Raw genomic sequence first — 14719 nt, forward strand, 5'->3', positions numbered from 1 at the left:
ATATCATATCCTACTGTGATTTATGTTAAAACGGGAAAAGCTTTCAAGATGTATGTCTTATTTTACCATCTAGCAGTTATTTATATTAAACGATAATATTCAGAACAGAGTTATCGTTCGTGTGCAAACACGTGTAGAGTGGTTGAAAATATAACCATTGGGTTGCTTAATAAATTCATAGCCATGTTTGATGCTTGTGGTGTGCAATACCATGTTTTAAAAAAAATAATGGGTGTCTGTTTTGCATTAAAACTTAGTATATCGAGCCATTTTCAAGGTACATTCTGCATAAAATGGTAAAGTCTGTTTCACTATTGATGTTATTACTAGGTCAGGCGCGGATCGAAAATTAATCCTCAGGAGGGATCTCTTTTAAGCATGTTAGTTGTTGAAACAGCAGACAATAACTAATTTTTGTATAGTCACATTTCTTTCTAGAACACATTTTATTCACCAATTGATGAAGATAAAGTTTAAAACCAATAAATCTCTAGATTTTATATTTGACTACTATATTAAGAACCTAGATACATGGACTGTGAAATAGACTTTATACACAAGGTACGATTTTTACTGCGAAACTGAAAGGGTCAAATAAAACCACGTGGTCTAAAATTTGAATGACAATAACATTCGCAGGGGTGTAATCGATAGACCTCGGATTGTAAAATTCACGTGCAAATCAAGTCGCCATTTTACATGTACATGTATAAACAAACAACATTTTACGATGTTTCAAAGATTTTCAGTTCAGATTTTTTGTAAGCAAATAAGGGATTAAAGACATGCTGTAAAACGTCTTATGGATTTCACGGCGTATCAGCTCGTGTATCTCTAATTTGCAGCAAACGCTAGCTTTTTTTGTGAGAAAAAACAATCGGTTCAACTCATGCAATAGTCCATATACATTTATGGTACATTGTGAACGGTAATGTAAGATATAATAATTTTGTTCACTTAACTTAACAGTTTCCTACGAATTTTTCACACTTAACTGAAATAACGCAATTTGATGAGCGAAGTACAATCTGTGACTTTAATCCATATGCACCCGTCTCTGCTACTAGAGAACCTTTTCTTTGGTTTTGGGGGATTTTTTCGCAAACAGATAACATTATTTACACATATATGTAAATATCGCCCCTTTTGTTCTCAAATAATTTTTAACTCGCGAGTACAACTCTATTATGAGCTTTCTTCGACATTTGTTTCCATTTACAAATAGGCGGGCCTATATAAATGCGCCAGTTTGTTGCGACTCGCAATCGAAATAAGTGTCATCACTCAACGAAATACTACATCGGCCGTAGCGTATACATCCATGCTATATTTGCGATAAATAATGAAACATGAAGGTAAAAAATGTGCTTCATAGATGACTGTAGTATTCTGCTGAGCTACAGAACTATAGCTTTCCGGAAATATTGCCGGGATTTGCGGACCGTAGATCTATTGTATAGACTATATAGTACATGCAAAGAATAAAATGAAAATTATATACACAGCTGTACGGTCAGAAAAACATGCGTTTAACTTGGATTTTGTTTGTTTGGTGTTTTTAAAAACTAATATTGAATAATTAATATATATTTCTTGTAAGTTTACTAGAAAACTTTAATGTTGCAAGTAAATTATGCGTGTTAAAGTGTACTGAGAAGCGATAAAATATACATGTGACTTTCCCAAATTCATTCAAATGATTTGAATAAATCTATAGCTAAATACAATTAGACAATTGTACTTTAAAACGTTGATAAATGAAACTGCCGCGACTGAATATTGTATGATATTTTTTTTTTAAATATTTATTCACTTTCGTTGTGAGCAAATGTAAATAATCCACTACAGTCGAAGATAAAATATTGACTCTTCTGTTTCATGATGACGTGCATTCCAAAAGCAATACCAGTTTTATCAAACAGGTTCTTGCAAACCATTCCGTTTTCTGTACACCTAAATGTATAACTAACTATGAGGACAAAAGCAAGTGTGATGGTCCACAAGCAAGTGTGATGATGCAACTTTTTCCCCGTGAAGAAATTGAGGGAAAATGCTGTCGAGAGGGACAATAAACATACTACATGTATGCCCAAATAGTTAGTAAAAACCTGATAAGTATTTTATCATACATCATACAGCTTTATTTGTTCTCTTTCCTTTGAGAAATTTACAATATCTTTAAAGCACAAAAGTCCAATCCACACTTTTCAAAAGTTGTTCCCCTTTGCAGGGCCAACCCAAGGTCAAAAGGGAAAAAACCAAAATTCCCCTTATTTATACAATCAAATAGTTTGGCGTACTGTGATGAAATCGCTTTGGATTTGATTTATTCATTCAGTATGTGGTGGCAACCCACATATTTAATGAGTCATTCTGGGGCAATCAAAATACATTTGTGTTATACATGTATTACCGAAAACGGAGTTTTAATATCAACTGATATAGATACAAACATATAGATACAAACAAATAGATACAAACTTCTATACTACAAATGCTACTGTGATAAATCTATGGATTTTCCCCAAAAGATGACGATAAAGAGACACAACATTTGTAAAGACTGGAATGTGAACACACCTACGATTTCCACAGAATTAACCATGTAAGTAACTCACGACCAGTTGTGCTAGTACATGTATGAGACGCTGGCTGTGGATTTTCGACAACAATAATTTACATACATGTAATATGCCACTTTCAAACGGCGCCACCGTCTAACAGTACTTTCAGTACTTTGATTTCTGATCACAAAGAGGTTGGGTTGGGGCGGGCCCCGTCTTCCTTTAAATCCGCCAGTGTCAATGTCTGTCAATCACTCGAAACACCCTTTCCCTTTTCCCACAAACTGTACATAAACAGATATAATGACAGCAGGTCGGGTAGAGCTATTAGACTGGCAACGAAAACTAGAAGACCTATCCCGACATACCCTACGTACACTACTTCCGGTCTACTGTCCTGCGCACAGTTTTTGGTACGTAAGAAGGTCGATGTTGATCTCTTGGTGACCGTCAAGTTTTGAACTATATTGGATATCTTAACATTCAGATCATCTGAAGTCAGATAGGAATTGTCGGTGCAGGTACAGGAGCAGAGTGTCGAGGTGTTGTAGGGCGCTGTCGTCTGCAGGCTTGTTGTGGTCGTCTGCTGGCTGGTTGTGGTCGTCTGCTGGCTTGTTGTGGTCGTTGGAGAAGTTGTCGTTGTTTTTGGAGTTGTTGCTTTGGTTGTTGGAGAGATTGTCGTCATCGTTGTTGTTGTTGTCGTCGTTGTTGGTGTATCTACAAAAAATTCTCTGTCTGTTATCCGGTAACGGGAGACATTTTGATATACTGGTAATACCAGTCTCTCTTGAATATCTAATTATACTGTTATTGCTGTGAACCGTCGTTTTTGAGACATGTGCACATTAAAATGTTTTCGAAATTTAAAAAAGTATTAGATTCAGATTTGGAAATTATGAAAAATCTATGACAAACGCATTCTTCACATAAGACATTCCTTTTAAAGCTAACAGTATACCGTTAAAGAGATTTACGATACTTTATGAAGAGAATAAATGAGATCCACATGTAGCTGCCTTTCCAAGCATTTAGAAGTGTTATCTTCATTAAAACTTTGGCGTTGTGACGTTTTCTCAAGGTCGGGTATATATCAACAAATATAATGAAAGCTGATCAAAAACAACAATTTCTACAAAAGATATTTCTTGCAATAATTAAAGAACGTTCATGTTGCAGGATAATGTCATTAGATCATACCTTTGCATCCGATGACGTCAAAGCGTATGGTACAGTATTTATGGCAATCCTGGGGGTATATCCTGAGGGAGAGGGTTGTTATGGGTGAGGGTAGATCATTCCTGATCAGGGTAGTTCTGTCAGTGTTAGCTGGGAACACCTGTAATATAAATGAGACAGTTTATAGACAAGCTACATATGCAACAAGTGTATGTCCATGGCTGTGTCAGCTATGAACTCAGAGAAATAAATGGAAACAAATTCACGTCACTGCTGTGTGTTTTTCTGTGTTAGCTGTGGTCCCCCTAAAATTGGATTTAGACAGAGTATATGTCTTACAAGTGACCGTGTACTTTGTGTGTTTCTGTATCAGTGCTATATACTGTGGTTTCATTAATATTCAAGGGTATCAATTTTCGTGGATAAAGTGAAAATCACTTTCAAGGATACGTAAATTCAAGGCCAATGACCCTATCAATACAAAATTTTAATGGATATTGCACTTCAATGCACATTTAATTTCGAGGATAAACTTAACAACGAAATCCATGAAAATTGGTATTCAACGAATATTGATGAAACCACAGTAGCTGCAAACTCCTACAATTGAATTAGAGAAAAGTCATTGACAATTCATATGTATAACAAATATCCGTTGTATTTGTTTGTGAGCTGTTAGCACATAGGAAAAGGAATTAAGGACATTTAACTGACAGTATAAACAAATACGCATCTATGGTTGTAAGGGTTTTAAAATTTAATACTTATTAGGGTACGTATTCATATTTTTAAGGCGTCAAGCTAATGCTCGGCAGCCTTCTAGCGATCGTCTGGATTGGCAATCGTCCAAAAATTCATGCTCTGCACCGCCTTTTTAATGCGCATAAAAAATAAGTTCCTTGAAGTATTAAACATATTACAAGATTTGTATTCCTTTTATTCAACTAAATTGTGTAAAAAAAATCCAACTTTGCCTCACTGGTTATTGACAACTCATTGCATTAGTATAAATTTGCTTAATCAAGAAATGGCGGATGAATACAATAAGGTGCAATGTAAACATTCACAAAAATATTATTAAAGTTTATCGCTTACATTTTGATTGGAGACCGTGTCCGATATAAATAAAATTGATATGTAAATTTATTTGTTATCGGGCATGGTCTCCAAAATAATTGTAAGCGATAAACTTATCTAGAGATTTTGTTGCATAATAAACACGATAATGCAGTTGGGTTGGTCGAGCATTTTAGAAAGCACGTGTTGTGGATTTGTTTGTAAACAACCATAGCATAGGTAATCGGAATTAAAATAAATAAAAGTATGTTTTATTATTATAATTAGGGACACACTGTTAATGTATTCAAATTATGAGCCTGTAAAAATTGTGCAAAGACTTTGTAAAGCAGAAAAAAATGATTTTTTTTGGAACTTTGAAATTTCTTCGATTTTTTATAACCATGATGAGTTATTGTATTATAAACGCATCACTACCTATTTTATAACGAAATATACTGATTATTGTTTTTGAAACAGCACAAAACGTAATTCATTTCCTTTTTTATTCTAATATTATTTGATATACGACTATTAGTACAGTACAGAAATTCAAATTATTGATATCATGCTATATAAAAGAAAAGATAAGATAAGATATGATAATTTTATTTCCAAATTCTGGGCCCTTTTGGGCATACAAAGGTACCTGTAAAAAAAGAAAAAAAATTAATTATAACCTACACACTAACAGAGAGAGAGAGAAATTTAAGTTTTCTAAATGAAAGTTTACATAGAAGATGAGTCTATTACAGTCTCATCTGAACATGAGGTTTTTCTCAGCTGAAAACAACTATAAATGTCAGCTCGACGCCTTTGTGACCGTTCCGGCCTTTGATTATTTATTAGAAAGGGGAATCTAACATCTGCTTTGAGTATAATCATCAAACGAATTTTTTTTTCATTTTAAAAGACGCTATTTCTTGTAGACTGTGGTTAGGAAGACAGTGATGAATTCAAGTGAGGAAGTGACGTCAATAAAGTTTCGCACGTCTGTCCGATATATAAAGCGAACATCGGAGGTGCTGATGTGACATTTCCGTCAACTACACTTAATACTTAGTACCCTAGAACTCCCCGACAAAGCAGGTGTTTACACGTACTCTTAGGTATTTGTTTTATTGAACGATTTAAAGAGTAAGTCATTGCCCAATGTTTACAGATGAGCAATCCATACATGTAGAAAAGGATCTAGACTTACGTCAATACAGCGATATATGTTACTAATGTAAAAATCTTATCACAATTTATGTTTGGTAACAAAATTTGATACATGATTGATTATCTAACAATTAAAGTTCTCTAGCTTGTCTACATGTTAGGGTCCTCGTTATCTCATTGGCTGATTACCAGCTGACAGTGCCGAATATTGACCTTCGTGCTGAGCAGTGTGACCTGTGATCCTCTATCAAGGACCTTAATGACGTCATTCTATGATTAGAAGAGGTCATGTCCATTTCTTTGATATATGACACTTTGATATGGAATGGAATTCGAAACTGTGGCAAAAACAAATTCACTACCGGATTTGTGCCTTAAAACAGGGTGGGTTCAGTACATGGAAATGACACTCGAAAGGAAGGTGATTGACACCCCCCCCCCCCAATTAAATGGTGATTATGCATGGGTAGACATTAACATACAAATCCCACGGTAGTTTATGGTCGTTGCTCAGGTCTGGAGGGTGGTGCTGTACCCGTGAACATGTGAAAAAGGGCAATTTTTCCAAACATTTTGAGATTGTCCTTTGCTGTTCTATTAATTGGTGTATGTAAGTTGTACTTGTCTTATTCTAAATTTTCTAAAAATTCTCAAAAGTCAGGACCATGTGTCCCATGCATGCAAACCAATTTTAGCAATTTTAAAATTCACTGAATAATTAGATCACATAGTTACATGAGCACTATCTTCTTCCTATTTCCTCGAGAAAAAATAACCCATGTTAAGGATGACTTTTACTCAGAATGAAAAAAATTTCACTGATGATAACGAAAAACAAACTACTGTGTGCTATAGACCTTACATGGTAGTTTCATTCATCACTTTCATAATAGTAGGTCAATGACCTACTTTTTGAGTTAATGGCCATTGAATATTTTTGAAAATTTAGAGAAATCCCGAATCATTTTACACTATGATTGAGATTTTCTTAATTGTGAAAATAATATAAAATGCTAAACTCTTTAACAAATGAAATACAGTTTATGAATGGCAGTGACATTAAATAGATACAAAACATTAAGGTTTCATTCACAAATTTTATAGATATTCAAGTCCGAATTTCCTCTATCAGTTTTCAATTTCCTACTCATTTCTGATTCAATATAACAAAAAACTAAATGTTGACAATGCTTAAACAACTATAGTTAAAAACTAAGTATATTGACCTTTTTCTGCTGGCATAAAATTCATATGAGGTCAATGATCAAAATTTTGAGATATGGTGTCTTTTATCATTTTTAAGCATTTGTCAATATTGTTGTGGTGTGTGCCATACGATTATCTTAATGAAAAAGTGAGATAGAACCAACAGAAAAAAAATGCAAAATCATGTTGACTAACAAATAAAATCGTAAATTTATATATCATAGTACTACCAATAATCTTTCAGTGGAAAACAAAATCTGAAAATGTTTGTCCGAATTTCCTCTGTTTTGGTAAAAGTCAAACTTTCTTTGAACTGAATTCCTTAATATAGTAAAAATATCGAATGTTATGTCAAAAAATAATTCATTTCTTAAATAGATTTTATGTCTAGAACAAATTTAACTCATGTTATTAAACTTTTTAACGATCCGGATTTGAGAACTCAACCCCTGTGTAAACAACGTCCTTAAGGTCCTGGGTTAAGGTCAAGATCTAGTTAATGATTCTAGGTCGTCTATTTGGTGCTAAAACCATTATGACGTCATAATTGATTTGATTAATCTTTTTCCGTATTTTACAGCTTAAAAGGAATTATGTAGTAAATTAAACAATATTTTGATATTCTATATTTAATAACGGTAAAGGTAATCCAGGTACCTATATTCATTTTAAACGGAAGTCAAAAGCTTGCTGCTAAATGCCATTTTTGGAGAAACTGTAAGCATTTAAGATATAATTTATTAGTCAAAAACGGACGAAACGTCGAGATTTGTTACTTTTATCCTTCATATTTCATAGAAAATGGTTGTTTAAAACATGATTTTTCTTGTGTCTACAAAAACTTTAAGTCCCGGTACTCTCTATGAAACAAAGATATTGTTATGAAGCATAATTAAAAGAATTTATATCTTAAATTTCATAAACCTGTAGGCACCTTTTATTTACTAGATCGTGACCTCAAGATCGAAAAATCTACGAAAATTGTTAGGTTGTACATGAATTAGCAATCGCAACTTTTCGGGCGTTTCCAGCAGTGTCCAAGATAACCCCCATTTTGTAAAACTCGATAAATTTAATACAACACATTGAACTCTGTTTATATGTAAGATAAAATTACATACGTGCACAAGATTGTAAAGTGGATACTTAAATTGTTTGGAAGCGACTCCATTTATTTAAACTTCTAACATCCGGAATTATGAATGCATTCGAAGCGTCTTTCAGAGCTCTGCCGGAATTGCCAGTGAAGTCGCGATTCAAATGTGACAGCTTACGTTAGTAGACAAGTACTGGACGGTTTTCCATTTGGACCCCGTGCCTTTGTATTTGACCTTGTAAGATTCCACCCACTCATCATACATTGCGTCATTGGAGCCTCCAGATACAACCCCCTCAATGTTAACCAACTCTCCAAAGTCCACCTACATAATTACAAACGTAGCAATTAATTAGACATTTCTATATATGTAAAAAGTAGACTCAGGTAGACCATAATGGAAAGATCAAGAAGGCGTGTGCCATGTTTCTGTTTACATTGGCTCAATATTCCGGTGAAAGCTCTTTTTCAGGCATCATGTCATTGCATGTAATTTCCGTTTGTTTCCAATTCAGTCGTTTTAGTCGACAACTTTCATTTTGGGTTCAATTCGTTAAAATCAGTTCTGTGACGCAGATCAGCTGAAGGCGCGCCCATTCTGAATGTTGTTTCTGATATTATTTTGTATCCTAGGCGCCGCTTTAATTACATTATTTACACTTTTTGATGGTTTTTTTTAATATTGTTTTATCAAATGATAAGAAATGCATTTGATAATTTTTAATCGACGTATCAAATGAAAAAAAAAATGACCCGGAAACTTTTTCACTAATAAGCTACGCTCATTGTTGAAGCTTTTTGGTCAATTTTCTCTTTTGATACGTCAATTGATATTCTTTTAATTGACGCATCAAAAGAGAAAACTGACCGAAAAGCTTCATCAGGTATTTCTATTATCGAGGTCGTCAGGGGCCAGCCCGTGCTGGCAGTCCATTTCTCTATCTAACTTCTTTATCGTTTTGACTTTGTGTTTGTATTTGATACCTGTATCCAGGGATTGCTATCATCGAGGATGTCAGGGGCCCAGCCCGTGCTGGCAGTCAGGCGGGCGCTGTCTGGTCCGTAGTCGTTGTCGAATATACTGGAGGAGGTGAAGTCAGCGTCCGACACCGAGGGTAACAGGTACACGCTGCTACTACAAGGGCCCGCTAGAACAGACAGGTGGATTGATAAAGCATATCTGTAAATAACAGTCAGTTGCCTACAGCTGCTAAAGGTTCAATGAGTATGTATTTCTGCAAGATCTGAAACACCCAATACCATATTCTTCGTTTCAACTCTGAGACATTCAGTTATTAATTCCTCGTATGAGATCTGGCACAATCAAGTGACTATAATTCCGATCATAGATATATAAATCTAAATTTATTTTATTCGTAGTTTTTATCTGATTTAGATCTGAAACCCTCGATAGATTATTGTAAATCTGACAAAATTGTCTTAGTTCTGAAACACTCAATTTACCATACCTTCGTTAAGTTCTTTCAGAATTCAATCCCTATCAACTCAAAAATGTAAAATAATTAAATTGTTTTGTTCAAAACATTTCCTCTTTGTGATTAAATTTTAAATTCCGAGCAATTTTGTGAAGTGTTACGGCATCGTAACATTAAATTTTTCAGAGAAGGTTTTTAACAGAATTATCCGAAACAGGAAAGATTTGACGTCGACAACAAACGTCATGTTTAACAATCAAGCTGATCTCCTACAACAACCGATCTTCAACATGACTGATAATTATTCTGAACTATGAGATAAGTGTATCTCCTCCATTTTGACAGATTACAACTGGAGCCAATAGGATTTTTTTCCCGATTTTATGAAAACCATATAAAATATTAATTTGTAATTTTTTTGCAAGGTCACTTGTGAGTGTTTATAAAATTTCGACGAAAATGTCTTCTTTCCCAATTCTTTTCTATCTATCTAAATAATGGATGAAAGATGACAACAAACTGTCAACTATTTCAAAACCCATATTCAGCGAAATACAAATTTAAAGCAGGGCAAACACGGGCCTCAAAATGATAGAAATAGGATTAGGTGCCAAGGAGGAGGAAGCATCCAATGCCGACCGGTCGCACCAGCCGTGTGCTCATTGTCATGATTATATTAATTATGAAAAGCGGAAGAAACTGTAGTAAGTCCAGTACATAAAAATGGTCTAACGATCATGGTTACCAGCCACAGGGATAGAATCAATTGTCACCCCGGAACAAGCTCGATGACGTATATTAACCAGAGACTCTTATGACACAACCGCTTCTAATACACGAAACATTTAGCAAAGCAACTCAGCATTGATAGGGCTCACCAATCGCAATGCTATAACCAAACTTTGGAGGGTTACAATTAAAAATGTCCTTCTATCATTATTTTGAAATAAGCTTTATTCCTAAGTCAGATGCAATAAAACTTTTAAAAAATGATCCCCATATCATTGTTTAAATCAATGTGAATTTAAAAGTTAATGACTCGAGCAAAGAAAACTTCAGAATTCTATCTTAAGATATATTGTAAAATTTGGGATTTCGACAGATGAAAGCAGTTTCAACAATAGTATACGAGTCGAACGGACATAGATACTTATGGATAACAAATTGGTAACGTTTTAGCATCGTACTAAATCATAGGACCACTATGAACAATTACATTATATATAAACTCTGGTTAACACGTCTTTGTTGGGTAATTTTTTCGATTCCAGTACACTCTCATGGACTTTGTAAGATTCAGCCGCCTTCTGTATTTCTATCAAAATTCATCAGCATAGAACGACCTCGATGTTAGATGTTAAGTTTGGCCATTTATATTGTTAAAGGGAAAAAATTACGTTCATACTTATGAACATTTGTTACCTTGATTAACTGTCACAAATATTCCAACTGCCATCCAGAAAAAGAACAACTCAAAGGAATGCTGCATCGCAAGACATTAAAGCATCATCCGACTTCAACTACAAGTATATATTTTATAATGTAAAGGACCACCACATCATTCTGACTTGGTCTTTCTCTAGCCCCCTGTGTCAACTATGCATCAAGTCCGAAACAGACTTCGGTGGTAGCCAAAGGAGAAGGGTCCATCGACCCACCGGAAAACAGAAACGTCAATCTAAACAACGATAAAAGCGTAGGGAAACAATCCAAACCATACACTTGTAGGTCAACTCCATATGTTTAATAAACCAGACAATACCTTTATATATACACAATCGAATAAAGATTTTGTTTGATAAAACATTTGATGGTGCCGAAGTGGTTGCACATGGCATCGATTGTTTGGCATTCATAATAGCATTAATAACATGATCTGGGTACCGGCATGTATAGTTTTTGTTGACCTTTACTAGCATTATGTAGGGCAGCTGACATAGCAGAACCATTGCTACATAGTTCTGTAAAAAAAAAACAACTAAATGTAAAACTAAAATGACACTATTTTTGATAATAACTTATGAAGCGTAACGAGTTGAATTAGTATAAATAGGTAATTCGTACTCTGGACCAAAAGATGATTTTTAGTCCTGGCTGTAGGCTGGCAAATCGCCAATGTCAGTTTAATAAAATCCGAAGTCCAAAGGAAGAAATACCAAACAGGAGCAAAGCAAACACAGACCTCTAAAAATTAGAGGTAGGATTACGTTCCATGGAGGAGTGAACATCTTCTGCTGTAATCGGGAAAACGAAAAGAAAACCCGTAGACAATGAGATGGTTACTAGTAATCAAGGTCAACCAGTAAGTATGAAAAACGCAGTCAGCATGTGAATATGGTAGACTGTATATGCTGACAAGGTCGTTGTTTCGACCATAGATGACTTCAAACGAGACCTTGATAGTTTTAGTTTTATCAACTTGTTTGTCAGTAGCTTGCCTCCTCTTAGAAACTGTTCATACGTAGAACATGTCCTTGCGAATCAAATTCACTGAGAGACAACAACTCCATATGCAGGTGATGGAGGTATATTGCTACATAAGTAAGAAAAGTTAAAGAAAGAAGTCATTACGTTTATCAAGTTTTGTTGTTTATAATCATCAATGTCCCTTTCCAGTAAAATGTCCAAATAAAAAATAGATGACACAGACTCTGTGGTATCTTTTATTTCAAGTTAATTTCAAGCATTCAATGCTTATATTTATATTTTCATACTGATGTCTATTTGTATGAAATATTGTGTATCGCCGCTATAAAGCCATTTTTGCGATCTTAGTCAGGGATATGAAACATGCATGGAACGGCCATATTAACATGCTATTTTGTTAGCTTCCGCGACAAAAAAATATAGTGCCAGAAACTTTATGGAGAAATTTTTTTTATTAAGGAGTAGATATATATATCAAATTGGTTATGTAGGATTAAAAGTTTTATTTCATCTTACAAGAATAAAAACAGGTGAAGACATTTGTATATATCTGTGCCCATGGCGCATGAATTAGCAAAGTGTATTAATAGAAAATTGAAAGTCGCAGATTTCCAATGCAAACAAAAGGGGATTTATACAGTGAATGTAAATATAAAATTTTCTTCTTTAATTGTGAAATTCGTGACCCCTGGGTCAAGGGGTACAGGTCATAAGGCGGGGCCAACATGCCTACACATATAGTGAAAATGTATTAGATCTTTAAAAATCTTCTTCTAATCCCACACATGATTGTGAACTTATTGCATGGTTTTGATGTTCACGAAGCCCTCTATCTAAATTTTGAAATTAATGACCCCTGGATCAGGGATTCAGCCCCAAGGGCAGGACCAGTATTACCATATAGTAAACACAGATTAAATCCTAAACAATAATCTTCTCTACTCCTATATAGGTCTATATTTGAAGCCTACACAACTGATTGTGTATATTTCACGTAAAACCAGCTTCTTTTTATCTTGTTTTAACGCTACATCCTACTGAAAGTCCAAGGTCTCCTTAAAATAGTTCTAATTGATAATTATGAAAATATCACATTGTTGAAAATGATGCAAGAAATGCATAATATCTCTGTTTCAACGATCGCACCGTAAAACATAACATGTGTTGTTACTTAACTTTTGATATTACTTTAGAAAAACGACATTAAAAAATTAACAGATAAAAAAAAGATATTATATTATAATATTTTTTCATGTCAATCAACTATGTGTGCAGAGTGATTAAACATTTCTTAAAAAAAACCATATAGACTATTAAATATTAATGAGTATTTACTATATTCATTATTCACAAATAACAACAACACATATATACCTTGCATACAGCTAGCCGTGTACGCTGGACGCCATACAAATTTCATTAAACATTTACTACAGGTACATGTGTAATTTTATGTGATATGTAATCTAAAACTTTGTATTTTTGTATAACACCTTTCAACATTGATAATAAAACTCATACAAATAAAAAATGACATTTTTTATAACACCAACAATGACCTTCCTTCTATAAAATACATCATAGCCAGCCAGGAAAAACCTAGAAATAAAAAACGATGCAGAATCGTGAAAAAATTCTAGGAAACCTGTATCCGTTGCCAATGCTAAATGATGCAAGAAGGGTGTGACGGACCTCCCATAATACATACATTTTTTTCATTATTATATTCCCTAAATAATAACATGGGTAAAACAACTTCTTGACAAAAAATATTTTCAAAAATTTGGTCTATCGATCACAAGCGGCGGCTAGAAAGTGATTTACTCTAGTAATTCATAATACGTTCATAACAATTCCTTGCCGCCCATTGGTCAATACTGGACCATAACAATTTGTGAAACATGACTACCGTGAATACAACATTTTCCCGTTATACTGACGAAACGCGGGAAAATACAAATATTTACTATATTCATTATTAACAAATAACAACAACACATATATACCTTGCATACAGCTAGCCGTGTACGCTTTAGAAAATACATAGAAAGGGTACCAAGACTGTAATCATTAACCAAGTGCTTTAGAAATTTGCAAACGTTTCTCAACCGAGTCTACTATAAACCCATCTTTGGCACTGTCGCTCTTCCATCTACCGTGTCTCTTAAGACACCTCTCATCTACACTTGCATTAGCAGCCAAAGTCGCTCCACCGACCTAAGAGAATGCAACCCTATGTTTAATTCACTGCTACAAACCGACTTTAACAGCGAACAAATATTTGACCTAGAAGATTTTTATTTTTGTATATAAGCTTGCATGTGTTTTTTGATCTAAAAACGGGTCTAAATAAGAAAAAACTACTATCTTCTTGACCAACAAGTTCAATATATCTACTATACATTGTCACAGGACATGCCACTGAACAGCCTTTAACTATCAAAACCTCGTTACCTTGCCTGTATTGATCCGTCTTACTTTTTCTTATATATAACACTAAATAATCTTCAAAAATTTTGACATCCCCAAATGTTAGTGCGCTGATCTCATCAAATCGTAAAAAACCTGCAAATCCAAAAAGAATCATAAGCATATTT

The 14719-nt window shown here is 34.3% G+C and overlaps 1 protein-coding gene across 1 annotated transcript; it reads right to left on the minus strand.

The window, feature by feature from the left end:
* Positions 1 to 2747: 2747 nt before the first annotated feature.
* On the minus strand, positions 2748 to 11408 carry LOC105335538 (discoidin, CUB and LCCL domain-containing protein 1). Its single transcript, XM_034469982.2, has 5 exons — positions 11118 to 11408; positions 9244 to 9407; positions 8438 to 8584; positions 3762 to 3900; positions 2748 to 3281 (listed from the first exon to the last, which is right to left on the minus strand). The coding sequence occupies exons 1-5, from the start codon at positions 11182 to 11184 to the stop codon at positions 2812 to 2814; spliced, it is 987 nt and encodes a 328-aa protein (XP_034325873.2). The 5' UTR covers positions 11185 to 11408; the 3' UTR covers positions 2748 to 2811.
* Between the last annotated feature and the right edge of the window lie 3311 nt (positions 11409 to 14719).

This window comes from Magallana gigas, chromosome 6 (genome assembly GCF_963853765.1).
Source record: "Magallana gigas chromosome 6, xbMagGiga1.1, whole genome shotgun sequence".
Classification (NCBI taxonomy): Eukaryota; Metazoa; Mollusca; class Bivalvia; order Ostreida; family Ostreidae; genus Magallana; species Magallana gigas.

Coding starts and splice junctions, on each gene's coding strand:
- LOC105335538 (XM_034469982.2), bottom strand. CDS start 11,184: ATGCAGCATTCCTTTGAGTTGTTCTTTTTCTGGATGGCAGTTGGAATA. Junction 9,408..11,117: donor ATTTGTGACAGTTAATCAAG/GTAACAAATGTT, acceptor TGTCTGTTCTAG/CGGGCCCTTGTAGTAGCAGC. Junction 3,901..8,437: donor TCCAGTACTTGTCTACTAAC/GTAAGCTGTCAC, acceptor TTTATATTACAG/GTGTTCCCAGCTAACACTGA.